At 40.5% G+C, this 24,940-nt stretch overlaps 1 protein-coding gene across 5 annotated transcripts in view; it reads left to right on the top strand.

The window, feature by feature from the left end:
• The window catches only part of CSNK2A2 (casein kinase 2 alpha 2), a 35,439-nt gene that overhangs the window by 6,327 nt on the left and 4,172 nt on the right, over nucleotides 1–24,940 (top strand). For 2 of the 5 annotated variants that reach the window (XM_036231319.1, XM_016130095.2), the window contains exons 3-11: nucleotides 3,020–3,121; nucleotides 5,327–5,377; nucleotides 13,748–13,807; nucleotides 18,668–18,751; nucleotides 19,529–19,639; nucleotides 19,852–19,953; nucleotides 20,465–20,565; nucleotides 21,357–21,505; nucleotides 22,908–23,001. In XM_036231319.1, coding sequence (XP_036087212.1) covers nucleotides 3,020–3,121; nucleotides 5,327–5,377; nucleotides 13,748–13,807; nucleotides 18,668–18,751; nucleotides 19,529–19,639; nucleotides 19,852–19,953; nucleotides 20,465–20,565; nucleotides 21,357–21,505; nucleotides 22,908–22,984 — 837 coding nt within the window. In that variant the 3' untranslated portion in view covers nucleotides 22,985–23,001. Of the gene's footprint in view, nucleotides 1–3,019; nucleotides 3,122–5,326; nucleotides 5,378–13,747; nucleotides 13,808–18,667; nucleotides 18,752–19,528; nucleotides 19,640–19,851; nucleotides 19,954–20,464; nucleotides 20,566–21,356; nucleotides 21,506–22,907; nucleotides 24,543–24,940 lie in introns of those variants that run through there. The other 3 variants (XM_036231322.1, XM_036231321.1, XM_036231320.1) reach the window with 3 other exon arrangements.

Below are 24,940 nucleotides of genomic sequence, written 5' to 3'. Positions count from 1 at the left end.
TGGAAAACAGCTAAGCTGATTCAGTAGACTCTTAAACAGATAATCTCTGAATTATAGGAAATGAACCCTAGTTGGGAGAGACTTTCTAGCACGTGAGATGAAATCATGAGATTGTCATGGAAATATATGTATTTTCTTTGTGTTACTGGTGGTGGTTGAGTACCAACACTGGGTTAGAGGTTCAGTGTATCCTTGTTTCTATAACATTTATGATCTGAAATTTATGATCTGAATTTTCCTTAGGGTGCAGTGGTCCTCCCTTATAAATCCTAACTTTTCTGACCAGTTCTGTTTGTAAGATTATACTGATTACTTTCACTCTCTGGGAGCTCATTGTTTTTTTTTATCATCTGGAGCTAAACCACTCAGTTTCAGAGGAATAAGTTGAGGCTAAAGGGCGTTACTTGTAGCCTGGTTCCTGTAGAGAATAGGTGCCCGTGCTTCGGAGGGGCATGTCCCGGGCCACAGGTCACTTTCCGTTTTTAGAGTGTCTTGGTCTTTTGTCAGCATGCTAGGGCTCCAGCTGCTGTGTGACTCTATTGTGCCACTTCTGTTGTCCTGCTGTCCCCTGTCGTTTGGGAAGTTGTTGGACAGGTGACAGTTGAGCAGCAAAATATGCTTTACTTGCTCTGTAAGTTACCTTTAGACATAATGAAAAATATGTTAGCTGGTTTGTCTGGGAACAATGTCCCTGCCCGACCTGTTGCTGAATAACAAGAGAGCAAAGCAAAGCTTTCTATGAGGCATCGTCATGAAAGTAACTTATTTAATAGGTTACCCCTGCGCTGGTTCGCTGGTTCCCTGTCGGGAGGAGAGGAAGGGCTTTGGGTGTGTATACGAGCCTCTGGTGGTTTTCTTGTTTTTTGTTTTCCCGTTACCACCTACGGATCTGTAATTGCTTTCCTGTAGTGGATGACAAATCTAGAATTTTTTTTACATTGAATAAACTGGTAGCATTGGCTGAATTTATTAATATGGTAGCCAGCTTTTATTTTTCTTTGAACTTTCTGACAGAATTTCAGACTTAGAAAAGTTGCAACAGTTCCCATCTTTTACCCAGATTACTCAAATGTTAACATTTGTGTTCTCGTTTATTTCATATATATACACATATTGTATGTATATGTGTATATAATTATATTTATTTTACATGTTTTTTTGAAGTGCTCGAGAGTAAATTGCAGTCATTCCTACTTGAGTGTATATTTTAGATGTCCTAAAAACAAGGACAGTTTCTCATATAACCCCCACAGTGGCATGACCAGAAATCAGAAATTAACACTGATATGATGCTATTAGCAAATCTGCAGTCCCCATTTGCATTTACCAATTGTCCCTATAATGTTCTTTGGATAGAAAAAGTCCCAGATCATGAGTTACATTCAGTTGTCTTATTGTTTTAATCTGGAACAGTTGTTCGATGTGCATTTCATGACGTTGACATTTTTGAACTGTACAGGCTACTTATTTTGTAGTATGTCCTTCTCTGGCTGTTTTTTAATCAAGTTGTACTTCATGTTTGAGTGCTTCATTTTACCAAAGTATCAGGCCTCCCTAATTATGAAAAAGGGAATGAGGAGTAAGAGTCCTAAATGGAGATGGGGAAGAGACACAGTAGCCAGATCTGCTGTGCTGGGGACCCTGACAGCGTGGAGTGGGCATGTTGTTGGCCGCTGGCTTGGAAGGATGCAGCTAGATTCCAGTCTCCCAGTTGTATACCTGGTTATAGGTGATATAAACGCTCTGTGTGTCATAATCTCCCCCTTTGTGTTGTTGTGTGTTTAAAGGTGTAGCTTAGTGACCAGCGGCAGAGGCCGGTTTCTCTGGCATGTGTATATTTACACTGCCTCCCCCCCAACCACCACCACCACATACATGGTCACAGGCTTTTAGAATCTTGTTTCATGGCAGATCCACTGGTCTCTCTGTCGGTGCTGTTTTACCAGTGTCTCTGTGACGGGACACTCCTTTTCCTTAGTTACATTAGTGACGTCGCGACATGTGGAAAATGAAAACATAGTGTCTACGAGTGGGGCCTGTGCAGAGTCCGACTGTCTGGATTGGATTCCTGCCCTTGCTCTACTATTAGCTGTGCGACGGTGGGCAAATAGCTCCACTTGGCTGACGCTATTACGTAGGAATCTTGTGTGGATGAAATACGATTTTTTACTAAAAATTTGAAAATATAAAGCTAACATTTGTTGAGTGCTTTCTAGGTACCAGTTACTGTGCTAAGTGCTTTATAAAACAATTGATCGCGATGTGCTTGTTTTTTTTTCTTTATACTCTTTTGCCCATTCAAGATAAGAAATGATAACATGTTAGCCAGTATTTCTGATTAAGGTCTTTAATTTTTCTGTCCAGCAGATTGAAAAGTTAGCAGGTAGCAAGGTTTTCAATCACTGCTGCTTCAGAGATCAGTTTTCTCATGTGCTGATCACCTTTCTATAGGAATGGGATCTGTTGGGAAGTGTTGCTGGCCCTGTGCTGATTTGTTTCTAGATATTAAGGAAATGGGAGTGGTGACAGGAAATGGGAGCCAGCAGCTGGGAAACAAGTTTGTAACTTGATGTCAGTGAACTTGTCTTCATTCCTGGAAGACAAAATTACATGTAACTTTTGGAAGAGCAGGTGTCTCACCATTTTGTCGAAGTTTTTCCATTTGTAGATGCATGATATAGAGCTGTTCAGAGCTATAACATTTTCCATTTGGCAGTTATCCAGTAAGCATTTTATTTTTAAAGTATGACATGGGTGTTCAAAATTCCAAGTGCCCTAAATGCAACTACTTAAAGATCTAACACATAAGTTCTACGTCTGTAAATTATTTAACTTAATCTTATAAGTTCTTATGGGCAGGCTCATTTTATCTCCATTTTTTCGTTTTCTAAGTTAGACATGCTCTTTAATCTAACACGGTGTATGAGAGAGTACAATATCCATTTGATTGGCTAACACTGTTTTAAAGTTTTATTTATTCAAAGGGAGTCTCACTTCTGATTACTCTTGTGTATTTAAGCCAGTGAAGAAAAAGAAGATAAAACGAGAGGTTAAGATTCTGGAGAACCTTCGCGGTGGAACAAATATCATTAAGCTGATTGACACTGTGAAGGACCCTGTGGTAGGTGCCTGACGGTTGAGAGAGAGTGAGTGTGTGTGTGTGACTCAGAACCTAAAATAATGAGAAATACCATTATGTGTTGTGAATGATTGTGTTTTTACTTGTGAATGATTGACACCAGAAAAAATCATGGTGGCCCAATGAGAAAACAGCCACCACCACTTCTACGGAACCTAAAAATGTATATAGCAAAATCCTTGTCTCAGGTTTATTACCTCATTATTTGATTCAACTCACAAACGTCTGCTGAATACTTCCTTTAACCCCCTGCTTTTCTTTCAGTTTTGAAGCTTATTATTACCAGTTAGCATTACTTTACCTCACTTAAGTTAGCCTGACATTTGAAACTCTGGGTTTTAGAGGGAAATACCAGATATCTCCGTGTGGACACCTGGCATAGGGGGCCAGGCAGGTCACGGCCCCACACGCCTTGAGGAAGCGATCTTGCTGCTTCTCACACTCATCTTTAATTCAGCATTCACCATTAGGGTTCACATTGTATGTGCCAGTACAACTGAAATATTTTTGTTACAATGCTTAATTTTTGGCCATTTTAGATGTGCTGTTTATTTTTTTTTTTCTCTTCCCAGGGAGTAACTTAACCGTAAGCGGTTATGATTAGCCAAGGTTTTTCCTACCCCTTTTATACCGCTTCCCATTCTGTTTCTGTTCCTCACCTGTTGTACCTCAAACATTTCCTTGTTCTCCTCTGATAGCTTTTGTTTGTTTAAGAAGTAGGTCTCTGCTTCTGTTGGCTAAGGTATCCTCATGCTAATGCGGTAGCTAACTCGTGCTGAGCAGGTACTGTGTGTCACACCATTCAGTCCTCAGAACAATCCAGTGGGGTAGATGCCGTTACTATCTGCTCTTTAACGTCGTATAGATAAGAAGACTGAAGTCCGCAGAGTTTAAGTAATATGCCCAAGATTAGACAGTGTTTTGAACTGAAGAATGAGGAAAGTATTTTATTTTGGACCCTGAAAAGATTGAGAAGGAAGGATGGTTATATGCTTACATACTAGGGTCTATCTAATTGGCATTAAAAGTATATGCCAGTCTGATCAGCTCAGATTGATTTTACAGTGTTTAACTAAATTAGTGAGAGCTTTCCTACTGTTCTTGTAATTTGTTACTTTGTGTATGTTTTACATGATACATAACAAGTAAGTTGAAGTGGAAGAAAACCATCAGGGAACCCTCATTCCCTGCCTTGTAGAGACACACGCTTGCTCTCAACCTGTAGAGAGGCCTGGTGGTCTCTGTGAAACCTTTCCACCTCCAGCTGGTGCGGGACCCTTTGACCAGGGCTGCTATGCATCCTGGCAGAGATCTGTGTGCATGCGCTGTGGCCTGTCTCCTCGATAAGTCACCTGCTTCCTTCACCAAAACTGTCCAGCCATAAAGATTTACAAGATGATTTTATAAACTTTTAAGCCCCTGCTTTTCTCCCAGTTTTGAAAGCTTATTACTGCCAATTAGTATTATTTTACCTCACTTAAGTAAACTTGACTTTGGAAAAATCTGTACTTACACAAACAAGGGAATATTGACTCTTTTGTAGTAATTGCATTAAAAACTATAGCGCTTTAAAAATACTTGATTATATATGATTTTGGGGGCACATGTCTACTCCCTAAGGTGAGACATTCTATAATGGTCTCTAGCCAAGGCAGTCATTTCACATTATAGCTTACCGATAATCATATATATTTTACCTTTGGATCCTAAAAAGACCTCTGATAGATTCCCAGGACCTGCGATAATTCTGTAAAATGCATATGGCTCGCTGAACCAGGATAAAAGCCTGTTACTCCTTTTGTAGCTGGCAAACTGGAACACCGCAGAGTATAAATCTTCACACAGTGCGTCAGACCTGCTGCATAGGTTGGTCAGGGAATACATCTCTTAAAAAAAAAAAAAAGTTGTTTTGAAAAATTTCAATTATTTACAGAAGTAAAGTGAATAATACAGTGAAGCTCCCAACACCCCAACTTCAGCAGTAATCAGCCGGTGGCCAACTTCCTTCCCCACTGCCCACCATCTTGTTATTTTGAAGCAAATCACAGACATCATAAAATTTCTTAATAGGCTCTCCCCATGAGTGAATCTTTTTCATCTAAGTGGAATTTAAGGATGGGCCAGTGTGACAGAAGCAAATTATGTTTATTATTTGAATACTTAAAATATTTGTGTTCTCTCTTGCAGTCAAAGACACCAGCTTTGGTATTTGAATATATCAATAATACAGATTTTAAGGTATGTATATACTTTCTTTTCCCCGGTGTGTGGTTAATGGGGGTTGGGGAGGTGGTAATAAGTACTGTTGATGCTCTAGAACACAAGGGGACCCAGGGAGGTCATTGGTGAGAGTAGGAATTTAACAAATCGGATACCTCGTAGCATGGGTACAGCATGCAGAGAGTAGTGAGGGTTTTTGCATTTGATGTAATTGCTCATCAACCTTCCTTAGCCTTGCTTACTCTGGGACCAGCTGCCGGGCTGGGTCTGAGCTAATGCCTCCTCTGTCACACTCCTGTTGTAGACAGCATAGACCTAGGTAGATGTGAACTTTGATTTCCATAGAGTTTTACATTGCTAATAGGGTGCAATAAACAGATAACAGAGCTCACGTCGTGAAAGGAAGCAACATAATTGATTTAAACTCTCAGGTAGTTTGTGTTCACGCACACTATATACAAAGCAAATGATACAGAAAAGCCCTATCCTGGGTTATTTACACTTCTTATATTTGTTGTACATATTAATTTAGACTTTGGCGTATTCTAAAAGCATGATCTTTTTTTTCTTTTTAAAAATTAAGTTTACTGGGGTAACATTGGTTAATTTCGGGTGCGCATTATCGTTTGACATCTGTATCTTTATTGTGTGTTTATCACCCAAAGTCCAGTTTCCTTCAGCTACCAATACGTTTGATCCCCTTTACCCACTTGACCCACCCCCTCCATTTGACCCCCTTTACATGCATGATCTTAAGGTGATTTTTCATGAATTTGTTTTTCAAACATCAAAACCTTCATTCGTGATGAGGTTTTGGGACCAAGCACACTAGACATGGTAGAACACAATATGAAAACCCATAGAAGGAGAAAAGATTTTTTTAAATCAAAAATGGTGTTGATTATTAGGGACATCTGGAGAACTTTTTAGGTGATTACAACTCTGTCCGTAAATGAAGGGCTTGTGATTATGTTGCAGTGGAAGTATGGGTCCAAACCAAATCAGCAATTGAAATACACTGTGTCAGGAGTGATGCTTTTGTCTAAAGATAACCTCTCATCACATTTAATTTTCGTTAGGTACTCTAAAATGACTCTAAAATAAGATTAGTGAAAAATAAGCAAAGGAGGGTATTATGACTCATAAAACAAAAAGCAAATTTTTCTGTACAGTGTATCATTCCCCATATGTAACAGGTTTCCTTATTTATGTGACTCCTTTAAAGTGAAACCAGTAGTGAACTCTCAAAGTGGGATGCACATTTTTTTTTTCATTAACTACAATAGCAGCGTTTAGCTGGTAGATTACTGTGCTGATATATGTAACTGACCTCACTTTTTCTCTGAATGACTCAAGTTTATCAAGGTATATACGTGTGTATGTTTCTTCAGAAATAGACAGGCTTTAATGAAGCCAAACATTTTCCTAACACAAAAGTTTCATGATCTTCTTGGAACTTCATAGAAAAACCCCTCGGTTTTAAATGCCCCTGCTTCCTTAATGAGTTCTTAACCTATTGTCCAGCTACACATGTAAAATTTCACTTCAGCATTTCGTTTCTTAAATTGACCGCTGCTCGGTTGACTTAAAAACATATATAAGATCAGGTGTTAATGCCCTAGAGAAATCCCGCTTCTTAAAAAGGGGATATTTTGATGGCTTACATGCTCCAGGAGTTTTCTTTAAAAGGATCATTGGAAATTAATGTTTTTCGAGCCTCGCATATGTATCTGAAAACAGCTTTAGTCATTTCCTCAGTTTTGAAGAGTTTGTTTCACTCTTACCATTGAGGCCATTCTGGTTTCATCGTATGTGATCTGGCTTTTGTTTTTGTTTTTTCTTCTAAAAGCTTTTAGGATTTTCTCTTCACTCTCAGATTCTGAAATTTCACAGTGACACGCTTTCATATGGGTTGCTTTCATCTTTTGTTCTGGATACTGGGCTTTTTCAGTCTAGAAATTCATGTCCTTCCGCTTTGGAAAAATATTTTTAATGTTCCTTGATTTTCTTCTCTTTCTTTGTTCTCGCTTTCTAGAACTCAGTCGGATGTTAGACTTCATATCTTAAAGGTCTGTTTTGTCCTCTGAACTTTTAAAAATAGTATCCCGTTCTTCTGTGTTTTATGTAATATCTTCTATTTCCTCACTGAGAATGTATTTTTTCTCCCATTATGGTTTCTTCTTCATGCCTTTTTTTCTGTTTTTCTTCCAAACTCCTTTTTTGGTTTGTTTTTATTTTTTTCTCTTTAACATTTATCTGAAATGTCATGATTGTTGAATGTCTGCTTGTACTTAGAGTAATGAAATTCCTGATGACTGATCGTCAGCTCCTGTCTCGAGGGTGTGAGCCCGGCTGCTGGCACCTTGGCCACAAGTCGAGAGCTGTGGGGAGTGTCATGTGGACTTTCACTTAATTCCTTCTTCTCTCGGTGCTGTTTTCCTGTTTTCATTCTGTTCACTCTCTTTCAGTGGTACCTGGGGTCACCGATACCTGAGCGTTCCAGTACTTCAGTTTGAAGGCGTTTCTGGACCCCTTCCACTGTTGCCAGAATTTTCAGCTTTTTTTGTCTGCTGAGTCAGCTGGACATCTGTTTTCTAGCCTCAAAATGTTTTTGTCTCTTCTATTCTCTTACGTTCTCTTAGTCGTCAGTTAATCCCTCTCCTGCTCCTTTTACTGCTATTGTATAGAGGTGCTTTGGGAAGAAGCAGAGGTAGGATGTGTGTGATCTGCCATGTTAAACTGGAGGTCCCCTTTGAATGTTCAAGTCATGTCACTTCAGTCAACTTGAAAGGTCCTTTATTAAATATCAGGCAACAGAGGATTATTTTGGAAGAGCAAATCATGACAGGAAAATTATTTTCTTTTCCACATAGTATAAGTGGCCACAAACAGGGAACCCAGTGGTTTATTGTCCTAGTATGCGTCAAGCTTTTTATTTTGTCCTGTGTCCAAAGTTTAATTTTTTTCATTTTACTGTTAAGTGCATTAATAACTGATTTTAAGATATCACCTAGAGGAAGTTTGTCCCTGGTTTAATATTAGGAGTAAATCAACAGTAATTCAGCCTGCAGCCCATTCTTTTCAGTATTTTTTTATCGATACAGTTGATAATACATTTTGATCTGTCATTTCCTATTGCGGAGTTCTGATTTTGGTATTAGGGTGTTACTAACTTCATACAGTGAGACAGGTAGTTTTTTCTCTTCTATTCAAGTTATATAAAATCAGGATTATCTAGGTGGATGTGTTTTGGGGGGTAGAAGGGAGACTTTGGTTTACACTTTCCTTTTTAAGACATCCCATAGGTTAATAGTTTATCGTGGATTTTTCTTATTCTGTTCTTTTCTTGAGGCTTTTTGGGTAATAGCTGTTTTGAAAGTTGCCTGCTTTTAATTTCATTCACATAAAGCTGTTGATAGGATTCTCTTAGTACTGAAAAACCTCATTGTGTCTGTTATTATGCTTTATGTTCAACATTATTTGTACCTTGACTCCTTTTCCTCTCTTTTTTTAAAATCAGTGTTGGTAGAGATCTCTTATTAATACTTTCAAGGAACCAGCTTTGGTTTCATTCCTCAGATGTTTTTGTTCATTTTTCTATTTCATTCCGTCTCTGCTTCTATCTTTTGTTATTTACTAATGATTTCCTTCTTAATTCTGTTCTTTTCTTGGGTTTTCACTGTTTTTCCCTCTAACTTCTTGAGTCGAATCAACTTATTTCATCTCTTTCCATCTTTCTCGATTGGCAGTAAGTTTGTACAACTCCAAGCACCATCATAGCTTCATTTCCTGGTTATGGAACTCACTTCTGTCTCCTCTTCAAAGTAAACGTACAAATTCCAAACTTGTGGACTTGGCCTTTTTTCACCCGAAGTTTATACTTTGGAAAATTTTAAACTTACTGAAAACTGGAAAGAGGAGCATGGTCAGTACCCTTATATTATTCACGTAGATTTACTGGTGGTTCATATTTTGTCACATTCGCAGTTATTTTTCATCACACCCACATTCCCTTCTTTATCTTTTGCTATCTTTTTGCTGAAGTCATCTTAAAGTAAATTGCAGGCATCATGGTACTTCGCTCCTAAATAGCATTGGAACTAGGTAGGACATTTCCCCACATAATTACAGTACTATTAGTACACTTAAGTTTAATATTTATACAATAAAGCCATCTAATAGATAGTGTAGAGTCCATACTAAAAAGTTTCCCAGTAATTAACATCCTCAGAATGTTCTTCATTAGCTGTGTGTTTGTGAATATGTGATCCACAGCCCATTTGGTTTTTTTAAAAAATATTCTTTTATCGTTGATTTCTAATTTGATTGTACTTTGTCCAGAGAACATGATCTATATAATGTTGACTATTTGGAATTTGTTGATGGATGGTGCTTTGTGACTTTAGTACATGGTCATTTTTTGTATGTTGTTTGTTAATTCAGTTCAGATCTTCTATGGCCTTACTCACTTTTTTCCTTGATATTTCATTTTATGTTAGGGGTACTGGTTTGGTCAATTTTTCATTGAAATCATCAGTTACGAAGCTTCATGTATGTCAAAGTGATAACAAAAGTTACATGGCAATACTTAGAACAAAAGACAAAACTTCAAAGCAAATGAATAGGAAAATCCAGTCTCTACAAGTTAGAGGGAATAGCTGTAGAAAACTCCCCAAATCAGTTGTCTCAAGGAACCAAGGTACCTTTTTGAGGTAGACATAATTTCTGTTAAGGCATGTTTCTCAGCTTTCTGTGTATTTGCAAAAATACAAAGAAAAGTGACTATACATTTTAAGTAAAACATGTCATTTGGACATTTTAAAGATTCATAAGACATTTCAAATGGGCTTCATCTTGAGAAGATGGTGGACCTGTGTTGATATGTGGAGAATTTCTAATCGCTCACGTAGAGGTGGGCCTTGTTAATGCTTTAGTTTCACGTGGAAAGGATGGTTCACATACTAAATTCAATAAAGTTTCCTTAATTGGGAAAAATTTACTTTCCTTATAGGTTGTTGACATTATTTTGTCATATCTTTGTAAGACATTTTCAGCTGATTTCTGATTTTGCTTAATTAATGATTTGTTCTGTCCTTAAATTTCTAAAAAACATTGACCTTGTTTTTGTTCTGGATCTTGGGGTTACGCATTAACAGTGCCAAAACTGCATTAAACATGTTTCACCTTACATCTCCTTCCACTTTTTCTCTTGTGTGAGGATCACCAGGATTTCTGGGCGTGGGCTGAGCTGCGTCTGTCAGGGAATGTACAAGCTCTGTGTGCAGCGTGTGGCTTGCTGCAGCGGTGATTCTCATGTCTGGCCGGGAACCTTCCTAAAGTGTGAGGTCTTCCTAAATGGCAGCATTGGGGATGGGGCCTTGGAATCTGTAGCTGAACCACAGCTGGAGTCTGGAGAACTGTCCTATGTAACAGTAGGAGTGAGGCCCACTTGTGGCCATTCCTTCTGGGTGGTATTCGTAGACTAAGGAGGCTCTGAGTCTGTTGATCAAATTGCATTCTCCCCCTAAGACTTTCTGGGATTAAAAGTCTCAGGCAATTTCCACCTTGGGCCCTTCGCATGGGCCTGGAGTAGAACTGATTTCTAGGGAGATGCCAGCGTGCTTGAGTCCTTGGAACCAAGGTAGGATGATGAATAGTTTCTTCCTTAGCACCTTGGTCACCTTCAGGAAAGTGTAGGCTTGTTTTGTTTTTGACAAGTCACTTACTCTACGAAAATGTAAGCAAAGCTAACTTCCTGTCAGCATTTTGCGGTTTGGTTGGTTAATGGTGTTCTCCACGTACCTATCTGGCTGAGAAGAATGGAGGAAAAAGTACGGTTCTTATGCAGTTTTCCTTTCTAATTTGTCATGGACTCAGTACTTCTCTTTCTTGGAAGACAGTTTTATTTTGTTCCATTCACTGTAGAACATCATGAAAGATGAGTCTTTTTCAGCCGACTTCCATGCGCAGGCAGAGAACCACCATGCTTGGTGCGCGGTGTATAGGCATATGAAGCACCTCCCCCTCTGCCACGTGAGGACTTAGAATATGGACCTAGTTGTGTGTGACCCTTGGCAATGCTTGGGGGAGGGAAGTTCAGAGATCTCGAACCGCTAAATTGGTGGCTACCGCCAGCCACAGCATCAGTTTCTTCCGTCATGTGTGTGCCACGAGACGCAGGGACGGTGACATGGGCCTCCGGCACGTGAGCAAAGGGCAGCAGCCTCTCGTTGTTCGCAGCAGAGGGAGAAATTATCTTGAGAACTTCAGGTCGCTGCCAGTACCGGAGTGAGGAGTGTCAGCTCTGGGGACCCTGCCGCTTCAGTGTCCTGTGAACGCTGCAGAGGGCAGGCAACTGCTTGCGGGTTCAGAGCAGGAAGCAGGCAGGGTATTCCAGATTTCGGGGTGGGGGGACGGGGACACTGGAGAGGGAAGATTGGACGTGGCAAACCGAGGCTTCTTCGGTCAGAGTAGGGGACTCCTGGGGGCTGCACTGGAGGCAGCCCCAGAGGTTGGAGGAAGCCGGCCTGTGGGCCCTGGGGAATTCGAAGGTCAGCTCAGGTAGCAGGATATTTTGGATGTGGTTTGCGCCCCTCCTGAGCAATGGGAGTGGGTGTCAGCCTGTCCTTCAGGACTTTGTAACGTATTATAGGCCTAACTGCTGTATTTAACTAGTTTTTTGTGCTGTATAAAATTGGTGTTAGTTGGAGTAGCTAGAAATCCTATGTCAGCAGTCTGAGAATATTTGTTTATGTCGTAGACCATTTATACAGACAAGTTTTACAGATAGAGCCTTCTGCAGATCAAAGTCCGGATAATAAATCAGCCCATATTTGTTTTCTGGAAAGAAAATTGTCCTGCCCTCTGAAGGTTAGAAATGCTCTTTGCATGTTTATGGCCTTTTATTGACTTGAGGTTCAACTTGGCATCGTCTCTGGGAGCGAGCTCCTTAACTCTCAGAGGAGTTGCTCATTTGACACCCAAAGAGATGGTGTCTCCCGCCGGGGTCTGCATGTACAGGTCGGGGTGTGCCGGGGGAGAACAAAAACCTGGGTGTTTGGCTGTTACCCAGGTGACTCTCTCCTGAGCAGACGTTCTGTGCGCCATTGTCCTGAATGTGGTTCAGTCCCCACCGGGTCACCTCCAGCCGAGGAGCAGCTCCAGGGCACCGCCAGCAGCATCTCCTGGAATGTGTGTTTTCATTCCCTGGCCACTGCTGAGCTTGATGGAATCAGATAGTCTTACTAAGCAGAGGGAGAATTACGCTTATTTAAAAGGGGACGTTTGAGAAAGAAGCTCAGTCCTAGTATTCTTAGAAAATGTTAAATTTGGTTTTTGGCAAATTTGTTGTTTTCCTTAAAAAGTTTTTGAATGGGTAATATATTTACATGATCTAAAATATAAAACGTTACCCAGCGAACAGTCTCCTTTATTCCCCTGTGCTCGATTGTCCACCCCCCCCCATCTATATGAAATTACTTTTTAGTAATCTTATTCTTGCAGATACAAATGCACATGTGTGGTTTTACCACCCCTCCCCGGTTTTACACAGACACATGGTACACGGTGTCCTCTGCTCCTTGGAGATACTCCCCACATTGCTTGGGTCTTCCAGTAAAGAGAGAAACAAAATGTCTTTAATGAAAGTAGTGTGCCCATTAATTTTATAGAGTGCCGCTTGGGCTGATGGGGAAAGAGATTCACTTGGAATTATCAAAAATAATAGTAATAATGTCTGTTCAGGGTTTGTGGTTTTAAGGAACCTGGGTACATGAATGCTACCTTGCTTCTTAGAAATTGAAATTTTAAAAAATCTCCCAGTGGGTGGATCTTTGGATTATCAGTAATGAAAACTTTCATTTGTATGTCAGTGTGATTTGGAATCATTTTCAGTACCTGTCTCTTTTCTCTTTTTTTAACATTGCGCTCCACCACTCCGTTTTTCTTCTGCCTAAAACATTTTACTTCTTTAGTTCCCATCCATATTTCCTGTGAAGTATTCTTTTTTTCCCAGCCCGGAATCGATTTTGAAGGAGTGGAGGAATAGATTTTTTTAAAGTCTCCTGCCATCTCCAAATGCTATAGTACTTCATTTTCTTCATGTTTCTATCATGAACAGACTGTCTTGCCACTGTTTTACCACATGGGAAAGATTCGAGTCGGCTTACCTGTTTCTCTCCCCTGGAAGTCGTTTTTTTTCCTTTGTGAAGACTGAAGTATTAGACTCTCATCTTTAGTCTTTGTGCCCATTTGTTGCGGATCGGGTAGTAACAGTTCTGGGATTCTTTAGTGGCTTAAGCACTAAGTTTACAGAGAATAATGACCATCCTTTGGGGTGGCAGGATGCAGTGAGACTAAATTAACTTTGTTTTCTGAAATCTGTTTCAGCAACTTTACCAGATCCTGACAGACTTTGATATCCGGTTTTATATGTATGAACTACTTAAAGTAAGTGGCATTCATAACAGTGAATTTTTTCAGGCTTATTCATTAAAGGAGAAGTTTTTGAAAGGACATAGAGAACTCCAACAGAATATTTCTTGATACCCAGAGAATTTAGTAATTTAGTGAGGTTTATTTTTGGGTTTTGTTGTTTTCTTTGTTTTGTTTTACTTATATTGAGGCCTCCATTGTGGGGTCTTTATGGTGGAACTGAGAAAGATGGCCAAGTCACAGGGTACCAGAGACGTCATGCCAAAGATGAGAACTTCCCTCTTCATAGCGCTCGTTGGCCCTTGCAGGGTTTTTTTGCTACTTAAATGAAATTTACTATTAGTTTTCACTGCATAATAAATCACCCAAATGTAATGACTTAGAAAATGATTTATTATTTCTATAATTCCGTGAGTTATCTGGGTGAGTCTTTTGGTCTGAGTTATCTTGACTGGGGCAAGATGGTCAGGGTGGCCCAGGATGGCCTCGTTCACATGTCTGGGGTGCAGCTGGAACAGCTGAGGTGCCACCCTTCAGGGGGTTAGTCTGGGTGTCTTCCCATGTGGTCTCAAGGTTCCTAGCAGGGAGAGGGTAAACCTGGGTGGGTAAACACTTTAAGGCTCTGCTTGTGTCATGATTGCTAATGTCCTGTTGGCCAGAGCAAGTCACATGGTCAAGGCTAGATTCGAGGGCGGAGAAGTGGACCCCGTCTCTTAATGGGCAGAGCATTGAAGTCACATTGTGGAGGGACATGCATACAGGGATGGTAGGCATTCACTGCCATCTTTTTATTGTCATTTCTCGTAATCCTCTTCTCGTATCCTTTAGCCTGTACCTCAATCTGTGGCTAGTTAATTTGACACACAGGAAGAGGTGATGGGTGGACCTTCTAGGAGACTTGCTAATCCCAAGACTAAAATTTTCAAACATTACTGATTGATGGAGGAATCAATCTTTTTTACTTTGTCTAGGTTAATCCTTAGGTAAAGAATTCTAAAAAGGTTTATAAAATGGAATATAGATCAGTGGTTCCTAAGTTTTTTTAGGGTCGTGGGTCACTAAGAATCTAATGAAAGCTATGGACTCATCCCCAGAATGCATATATAAATAACACTGTATAACATAAAGTTTTTTGTTTTGTTTTGTTTTGAGGGGGTGAGTCTCAATTTAAGAACCACTGAAAGAATGTAGAGGTGACTAAGGTATTGGCATTATTGAAGAAAATTGCCAAGGTGGAGTTTCATTCGGATTACGAACAGTCGCTTGAATAAAATACCAAGTTAAATGAAGGCTAAGCTTTAGGGAATAGGGATTTGAAGAACTAGCTCTGCGAATGAAGTGACTGTGTTTTCTTCAAGCCCGTGCACAAACCACTTATTCGAGCCAAGGTGGAATTAAGGGTTTACTCTTATATCTAATGGGCCTTTTCTTTTGTTAGTAAGATCAGAAAGATGAAGAAAGTAGAGCTTGGTGAATTTGTTTGGCCTATGCTTTCCTCAGGTATTTTTCACATCCCAGGTGTTACGGTCCCAATTTCCTTTGGGCAAAGACTAGGCAAAATAACAGAATGAACCCTCTTCTCCAGACTAGAATTGAAGGCACCGGTGGGGAAGAGATTTGCGGTGCCAGGGTCTGTGAACTTCAGGCTAGCCCGTTCCTGGAGGTGCTTTTCAGAGAAGCCCATGCAGTCACCCCGTGAGAGCTGCAATCCCAGTCCCACAATTGGCTATTTTTTAAGTCAGATATTACGATTTTTGTGGCCGACTAGCATCACAAAGGTTATATTTTTAACCTAGCACAGTTGTCCTAGCTCAGGTAAAGACATCCCAGTGACACGGGTCTTCACAGGTACTTGGTGTCCGATGTCCTCTGTTTCCTAGAGGTAACAGCCAGGTGGTGAGGGTGTACTTTCTGCTAATGAGTCATGGAATCCCAGACGAAACTTGAAAAACATGGTCAGAAACTACCAAATTTTAAAACTGAAATAATTTCTCAAGGAATTTAAAAGCATGTCAGCAACTCCATAGGGAGTCTGACTAGTGAACTTGGAAAAGAATTAATTCCTTAACTGAATTCGTTTGGCCTATGCTTTCCTCAGGTATTTTTCACATCCCAGGTGTTACGGTCCCAATTTCCTTTGGGCAAAGACTAGGCAAAATAACAGAATGAACACTTGCTAGATTTTCTCTGTGGGGGAAGAAGCAGGGGTGAGAAAGAGGAAAATTTTAACTTCATTGAAAATGTAGACGAAAGTGAGGTTGAAGCCTGCAGTGATTGCTCAGTGACTCACGGAGTTGCAGAGTCTGATCTGATTCAGAATCAGGGAAGGGTGTCCTCAGAAGCCCTGGTTTCATAAGGCACTGCCACAAAGCCACTGTGGAATCCTGCTACAACTGTTGTAAAACAAAACAGAGAAAATTAAATTGAAGAAGAACCTACGTAAATGAAATGAATAAATTTTAAGTGTACGGTTTTTTGGATTTTACATATGTGAAACCTTTACCCAGATCTACACAGGACTATGCTGTCCAGTATGGTAGCTACCGCCCGCAGGTAGGCAGGTGTTTAAATTAAGTAAAATTAAAACTTCAGTTCCTTAGTCACATGAGTCATATTTCAGGTGCCCAGTGGCCTCGTGGGGCTAGTGGCTACTGTATCACACGTTGTAACTGTAGACTGTTTCTGTCGATGCAGAAAGCTCTGTTGGACAAGGCTGGTGGGGAATATCATGAAAACCCTAAAAGGAGCTCTTGGGCCCCTTTTCTTCAGGATCCCCTCCTCTGAAGATTCTTGTATTCTCACCTCCATCGTCATGCTTTAGTTTTACCAGTTCTTGACCTTCATGTAAAAAGCATCAGACACTACATACTCCTGTGTCTGGGGAAAGCAAACTTTGCTTCTTCCTGGGACAGTGATCCTAAGGATCCTTCTCCGGCTTACGTGCTCCCACCCACGTAAAGATGTTCAGTGCAGCTCCCTTGCCCGTCTAGTCCTGTGTTCTCAGCCATGTCAGTCTTTGTCCCCCAGAGGACAGTTGACAATGTCTGGAACCATGTTTGGTTTGCCACAGTTGGAGGGGTGCTACTGGCACCTGGTGGGTAGAGGCCAGGGATTCTGCTAACGTCGTGTAGTGCATAGAACAGCTCCTCACAACGAGGAATTACCCAGTCCAAAATGGCAACAGCGCAGAGGCTGAGAAACTCTAATCTTGCCCTGTGGAAAACTCCTCAGGAGCACTCAGTACCAAGCACATAGTAGGTACCAGAAGATTATGGGTTGCTGTCATTGTTACTCCTCGAGGAGTACATCATGGGGTTCACGTGGCCTTAAAAAGTGCTTTTTAAGACAAGCCAAAGGGCCTCACATTAAAATTTATGAAAATAGTTATATTATGTTAGAAAAGGGAATTTTAGAATCAAACTTTTATATTGTTTTAAACAAAAAAATTAACCCAAGTAAAAAATAGGTGAAAGATTTGAATCAGCATTTATCTCAAGAGGATATAGGATGGTCAGTAAACACAGGAAAAGATGTTCATTCAATTTGATCAGTCATTAGGGAAATACAAATCAAAACCACAATGAGATACCACATAAACCGTACTAGAATGGCTATAATTGGCAAAGATACAGAGAAAACTGGAATTCTCATACACTGCCGATGGGAATGTAAAATGGCGCAACCACTTTGGAAAACTATTAGGCAGTTTCTTTAAAAGTTTAAGGTAAATTTACATACAATCAAGCACTTCCAACTTTAACACTCTACTCAAGAGAAGTGAAGGCATATGTTCTGTCAAAGACTTGTACGTGAATATTCATGAGCAGCTTATTCATAACAGCCAGAAAGTGGAAGCAACCCAAATGTCTGCCAACTAGTACATTCATGAAATGGAATACTACTCAGCAAGGAAAAAGCAACATGGTTTTATCTCAGAAATAAGCTGAGCGAAAGAAGATACACAAAGTACTTGTATTCTTTTATTCTTTGCCAGAAAAGGCAAATCCATAGCAGCAGATAGACCAGTGGTTGGGAGGGGAGGGGAGGGGAGGGGAAGAAGGAGGAGGGGGTAGAAGGTAGATGAGAGAGCGGGAATGACTACAGGCAAGTTGAAGGGAGATTCTCAGGATGATGGGAAAGTTCTAAAACTAGTGTGGTATGGTTACACAACTCTATAAATTTACTAAAAAGTCATTGACTTATATACTTAAAAATCTTAAATGCATATTAGCTATCTTATAGGAATCAATTTCCTCCCTTAGAGGAGTAATATAATCAATTCTTTTTTATATATAATCATAATTCTTAAAGAACAACTGACTCAGATTGTTTTTAAGGATATTACTAATAGAATGCTTGTTAATCTAGAAAACCCACATGGGACGCATCTGAAAAACAAGTCATGTTGAAATATATGTGGTGTCATTCTTCATGTCCACATGGACTCTTGCATGTCATTTGAACCACTTCGAAAGATGACTCCAGTGAGGTTCCTAGGACTGATTTTAAAACACAGCAAATTAGACCAACCAATCAGTGTATGAGTTCTAAATCCATGTGGCTGATAAGTGGCTACCAGCTATGAGTAAGAGAGGAGTGCCTGAAGAAGCGCATCCCTCTCCCTTTTTAAGAAGCCTCCATCATAGCCCTTGCCGTCCCCTCCACAGCCCCCTGTCTACCAGCTGCCAGTGTAGTGTGCACAGAGATTAAGGGGTGCCTTCTGAAGCCTGTTTTTTCACTTTCGTTACAGACAGTAAGCTGCCCATTGGGAGACTGTATTCAAGTCAGCCGTCACAAACAAATAATAAAAATATGATTGCACTGGGGGGTGGTAGAGGGTTTGCTTACTTTTCTCTGTGCTTTCTTATCTAATAGGCTCTGGATTACTGCCACAGCAAGGGAATCATGCACAGGGATGTGAAACCTCACAATGTCATGATAGATCACCAACAGAAAAAGGTACCATTACAGTCAGGCAACAACAAGCCTTTCATTGGAAGGCTTAGGGCAGACAACACATTGGCCGGTACCAAGGTGGTTTCTGGAGACCGAAGCCAGTTTCTTTGGCAGACTGGTGATGCTGATACTTCTCCTGTCTCCAGTGTTGGCTTCTACTTTGCATAAGCGTAATATACAAGGAAAGTGGACAGCCGCCCTGATTGTAGCACGTGTTTATTGCGGGCATGGTTTTCCAGGGGGCCTCAAGAAAGAAACTACAGCCGATGGTTTCTGCTGCTTGATGACCCCTCAGACCAGTCTGCCTGGCCTTAAAAGTGTACTTGGGTCCCTCCTATTTTCCATATCCAATTATGGTTGTCCCTGATTGGTGAGTAAATGAATCAGCTAGTGTTAGGCTAATGAAAAGCAAGAGCAGTGCTTCAGTCCTGGAGTGGGGCGTATGTTCCCAGCCTTTTCAGTTATGCCCAGAGCTTACAGTGAAAGCTAACAGTGGGGGTGTCACATGTGTGGACCCAGAAGGAAAGCTTAGTTCTCTTGATCTAGAGAGAATGATAAGCCAAGATAGTTTAAATTTAAAAAAAAGAAGCAGCAAATAAGACTCCGAGCGCTCTGCTCTAGAGGTGACCTCTCCCGCAGTTGCCAAAAGTGTGATGTTTTAGTCAGTGCACTTGCTAACATTTTTTTATTTGGTAAATAATTATCTAATGTGACCTTGCTCTAACTTACAGGCATCTAGAAACACTCCTTTCACATGTTTTATTTCTGTCACATTTGTAGCTGCGACTGATAGACTGGGGCCTAGCAGAGTTCTACCATCCTGCCCAGGAGTACAATGTCCGCGTAGCCTCCAGGTACTTCAAGGGACCAGAGCTCCTCGTGGACTATCAGGTAGAGTTGTTAGCCAAGCGCCTCTCGGCCCTTTTTATAATTCCTGAGGGATTTTCCTTTTTCCTGATTTTCGTTTAGTCTAGATAAATTCAAAGTCCAGCTTTAAATGACAATTTCAGGTGTTCCCCAGCTACCTCTCTTTTTTTAATCTAAAAGATTAGAAAGATGCATTTGTAATGCCCTTGGCTGACTGGTTGTCCTTCATTCCTCAGATGTATGACTATAGCTTGGACATGTGGAGTTTGGGCTGTATGCTAGCGAGCATGATCTTTCGAAAGGAGCCCTTCTTCCACGGACAGGACAACTACGACCAGGTGAGCAAACACCCTCTGGCTCATAGCCATTTGGGGGCAGATGCCAAGAAAATAGTGTCCCTTGATAGGGTGTTGTCCTTGAGCCACTAAATATCACTCAAGCTCTGCACATAAGCTCTTCTTCATGGTGAGGAATTTCACAAAACTTTATCTGCAGTTACCAGGTTCTTAATGCTGTTGTATATTTAACTTCCAAAGTGAGCCTATGAAGTTAGGTAGTTCCTTGTCTAGTAAAACTAGACTGTATTAGATTGTCCTGCCCCCATAATCATCAGCTTCTAGAAGATTATTGTCATAAGTTGTGTTATCGTTTTAAAGGCAGTTTGGAAATCTGCATGCATATAAACTTGGTGTGTTTGGGTCTGCTGCCTGTCTGCTCCAGGCTCGGCTCTGTATCTGGTCCCTGGAGGTTTAGTGATGTGAAGTCCTCTAATTCCTCGGTACAGCCTCCTCATTGGTTTGCAGTGAGTTCTGAGCTCAGTGGTTTGGTCAAGTTTGTTTTGTGTTTCAGCTTGTTCGCATTGCCAAGGTTCTGGGTACAGATGAGCTGTATGGGTATCTGAAGAAGTATCACATAGACCTAGATCCGCACTTCAACGATATCCTGGGACAGTAAGTAAGAGAGGGAAAGAAAGAGGGTTCAACTTTCGCCATTTCAGAAGTGGAAAGGTTAGCCAAAGTCACTTTCTAAACTCTTTCCCTTATATCAAAATTGAGATAACCTTTTCCCCATGCATTTTTTTAACTTATTTTGAGATATTTGGGCATTGTTTACGTGTGTCTTCTAATCATTTTACTTCTTTAAGAGATAGCTTATCTATCAATAGGGAATGTAGGGCAAAACCAGTGTTACAGAAAAAAGCTTTCTGGTATAGTATATTCATATTATAAGGGAAAATCTTAGCCATGATTCTTCTTTGAATAAGAGGTGATTCCTTCTTATTCTGTGTAATGGATTTTCTATAAGGTAGTATATATTCAATTATAGCGCAATGGTGTTGAAAGTAAATGTATTGACAGTTTTCAAACAGTATTTTATAGTATGTTATGGAACCTCCACGTTTCCAAGGCTAGCTCTCTGTTGAATACAAAAATTCAGTCATCTCTGTGCCTCACCCATATTTGACTAAAGACCTGGGGCATAAAAAATAATTTAGAGAGGTTCCACAAAATCTAAATCAGATGTAGAAGTTCTAATGAATAATTTTTATCAGTCACAGAGCACTGTGTTTGAGGATGCAGTGACTGTAACTGGAGGTGGGGCAGGTACCAGTAAGAGTGAGATTTAAGCAGCTTATAATTAGTGTAATTAGTATTTTAAGATTTTGTTGGTTTTAGTCCTACTGTGTAAAGATTCTTATTGAATTGAATCTCAGAATGCTAATGCTTCCTTTTCTTCTCAGACATTCACGGAAACGCTGGGAAAACTTTATCCATAGTGAGAACAGACACCTCGTCAGCCCCGAAGCCCTAGATCTTCTGGACAAACTTCTGCGATACGACCATCAACAGAGACTGACTGCCAAAGAGGCCATGGAGCACCCGTACTTCTGTGAGTCTCCAGGGGTCGGGCTCATTAAAGGAAAGATTCTTACATTCTTTATGTTGAGGCCACTCAAGAGAATTCTAGGTATTGAGTTTAATTTGGATTGAATTCTGGAATTTGGTCTTATTAGTTCTAGACTGTTGAGATAACTCGGCAGATCTGTTTCTTGATCGCCCAACGTGTGTGTTTGTTCACCACTGTCGCTTTCTTGAGTCTGGTCTGTTTGACCATGCCGTGTGGTCCTGAGCTGACAGATCACAGGCATCTAAAATTTGTTTTTAAATGTATACATTTATGTGGAAACCTAATAAAAAATCTTCCACCCCCAAAACAAGTTACTAGGAAACAAGTTACTAGTTGAAAATAATAAGGTAACGAGTAGTATATTTTTAGAGAAGGAAGTAAGTTAAATAAATAAAAGGAACTTGAGGACAGGAAGGCAGGTCTCGAAAGACCTCACTAAAACCCTGTCTGAATTACTGACTTTCTTAGGCCTCACTTCAGAGTTTGTCTGTGTAGTCAGCTTATGTGGTGGCTTCTCCCCACTGATAGCTAAGGCAAGTCTCACACTTGCCTCTTACTATCAGCAACACAAAATCACTTAGTTCAGTCAGAGGATACTGAGAATAAGGGAAGTGAAGTGACCTATCTCGATTCACTATCTGCAGTTGAGATGAAAACTTTCAACCTGTATGTCACTCAGCCAATATGCCATCTTTGCTTCTCCTTTTTTCCCCTCTGGAGATTTAACTAACTCTTGCCTGAAAAATACGTTGCTATATGGTCTTGAGCCTACTGGCCCATAAACATTAGTAGACAGCAAATTTAAAAGGTCAAGTCCTCGTTGCAATTTCTGACACAGAAAGTTGTTTTCACTTATTGAGTTAGATTGAATTAAGAACACCAGTTTATAATATGTAAATCATCCTGCTTTTCTGAATACACCACATACTTCTTCCAAAAAATACATTTTTAACTACTGTTGCTTAAAATTGATAGGTCTTCTAATGGCTCTTTTTAGTCACCCTTCTCTCTGAAGTGCATATTATTTATTGCACATGCTTTGAAGAAATCAGGGGTTGAGGATGATGCTAGTATCCAAGGAAGGTAACATAAGAAAATTAGTAGAAATTTTGAGCATCGGGAAGTTTGTATTTCTGTGCCGCTCTTTTCCGCGAGTCTGGTAGTTGGAGTTGTACTCTGAGGAAGTGTGAGAGCAAGTCCCCTGATGGTTTTTTCAGTGTCTGGTTTTTTTGCAACCTGAATTCTGTCATTTCTGATGCCCTCCCGATCCTGTCTCCTCTAGCAGTGTGTCTGTGTCTTACTGGGGAGGGTCGGATTCGCCACGATGTTCTCTCCCACACGGACCAGCCCTGACTCTGCTCACTTCCATCCGGTTTTCTTGCAGACCCCGTGGTGAAGGAGCAGTCCCAGCCCTGTGCAGATAACGCTGTACTTTCCAGTGGTCTCACGGCAGCCCGATGAAGACTGGAAAGCGACGGGTAATGCGGCGTCGATGCTTGCCAATAAAACCAACCAACCAAACACAAATCTTGAAGGAAAACTACAGTGTGATAAAAAAGAAATTCTAGTCATTCCTTCTAAATGCAAAGAAGAGTAAAGACCTAAAAGTCTGTCAAAAAGAAAGAAATTCCCCAGTACTAGTCTCCAGGGAGCTGCCGCCCCGGCAGCGTGGTGATGCACATAGTTCAGGATCTGAGGGGCCTCTCCCTTTGGAATGCATGGGAGATGAGACGCTCGGAGTTGTTGTACAGTTTCCTTTATTTAACAGGAGACCACTGTTGAGTTCGCCCGTTCGGTCAACAAGCTCTGAATATCTGACTTCCTATCTATTCCACTGTGGTCTGGGTTTCCTCGGGTGAGATTCAGGCCCAAGTTTTAGCAACACGTCAGCAGTCCATACTGACACACCAGCCTCATTTACAAAAAGGAGATATTACAACAGTGACAGTATTTTTTTTTTTAAAGCTCTTTTACAAATTCATGTTTAATGTATTTTTTTATGACATGAGCTCTCTAGGAAACGAACCTCGTCCCTGCAGTTTCCTTCTAAGTATTCATTTGGGGAAAGCTGCAGTCACGCTTATGAGTCGTCCCCTTTTAATGTCGGCAAACGTCACTATAGACCTCATGATGCCGTGAGTAGGTCCACCTGTCTCAAAACTTAGATGCCGAGTGCATCATTTAGAGCTCACTGTAACCTTTGTTGATTTGCCTAACCATAAAATCTTGTTGGTATTTTTTTGTGTAGCCTTTTTTTTTTTTTTTTTTGCAGCCTTATAACAGGAAACCTCAATTTCCCAGCACATCCCTATGTGCACTATTTTATTGCATCTCTCTGAAACAAAGACTTTTTGTTCACAGCCATAATAACTAAAGCTGGAAAAGTCAGTCTGTAGGCAGGTTGGGGAGGGAGAAAAAAGTCCTATTAGAATTTATTCAGGAATGACCTATTGGGTGAAAAAAATGTTCTTCCCCCATCCCCTTTTTACCTGTTTCTATTCCCATGAGAAGTAATTTCCCACTGTAATCAGGGTAATCTGCGTTGTTAATCTCTGAAAGGTAAAACATGAATGTGATGGTAAAGATGAGTCTGTCTCGCTTTCAGGGACTGGAGTTGTGTGGGCAGGGCCAGCCCATAACCCAGGTGGCAGAGGAGCTTGGGGAAGGAAGTGGAGCTCCCAGAGCAAGTATCAAAGCTCGGGATCCATTGTGCTAGCCTTCACGTTAGCAAAGGAAGCTAGATTTTGTTTTTAAAAAATAGGGCTGATTTCATTTGGAGACTTGTCACCAACAAGGTTTGCAAGCAGTCCCCTCACCCCGGCTGCAGAGCCATGCCACAGCTGCGGGGACTTCACATACCTAGGCTAGAGCTAGAGGTGTTTACCACCACATCACACTTTAGGATTTCTTTATTAACTATTTAATAATGCCATACATTTTAATAAGGTTAGATTGTTTGTTTGAAAGCATCTGTTTACATTCCATATTCCAATAAAATCATATTGGTATTGGTAGCAGGTCCTATCTCTAAATGTAGATTCTATTTTTGTTGTTTGGTTGGTGGGAACTTAAAATATAAATAAAACTCTTATTACAGAGTTGAGCTTACAGATTAAAAAATAAAAATAAGATCCCAAAGCCAGGAGATGCATTCAGTTAAAGTCCTCATACCAGTACAACCTGCTTGCATTGCACATTCTGTATATTAATGTATACATTTGTTCTACCTGAAAATTAAAGACAAGACATGAGTTCTTAGCTGAACCGATATTGCTATGTCAGGCAGTAAAACTCAGTGTTTTAGATTATCAGAAGCCTTCTAATGTCCCCTTTTAGGCAACACTGAATTGTTGGTTATTATCAGGGAGATGTGCCATTGTGTGTCTTTCCTGCCCCTTACCTCTCATCTCCTCCTTT

Source organism: Rousettus aegyptiacus, unplaced genomic scaffold (assembly GCF_014176215.1).
Source record: "Rousettus aegyptiacus isolate mRouAeg1 unplaced genomic scaffold, mRouAeg1.p scaffold_m13_p_14, whole genome shotgun sequence".
Lineage (NCBI taxonomy): Eukaryota > Metazoa > Chordata > Mammalia > Chiroptera > Pteropodidae > Rousettus > Rousettus aegyptiacus.
The sequence above is the reverse complement of the archived record's forward strand: the minus strand, read 5'-3'. Positions and strand labels throughout refer to the sequence as shown.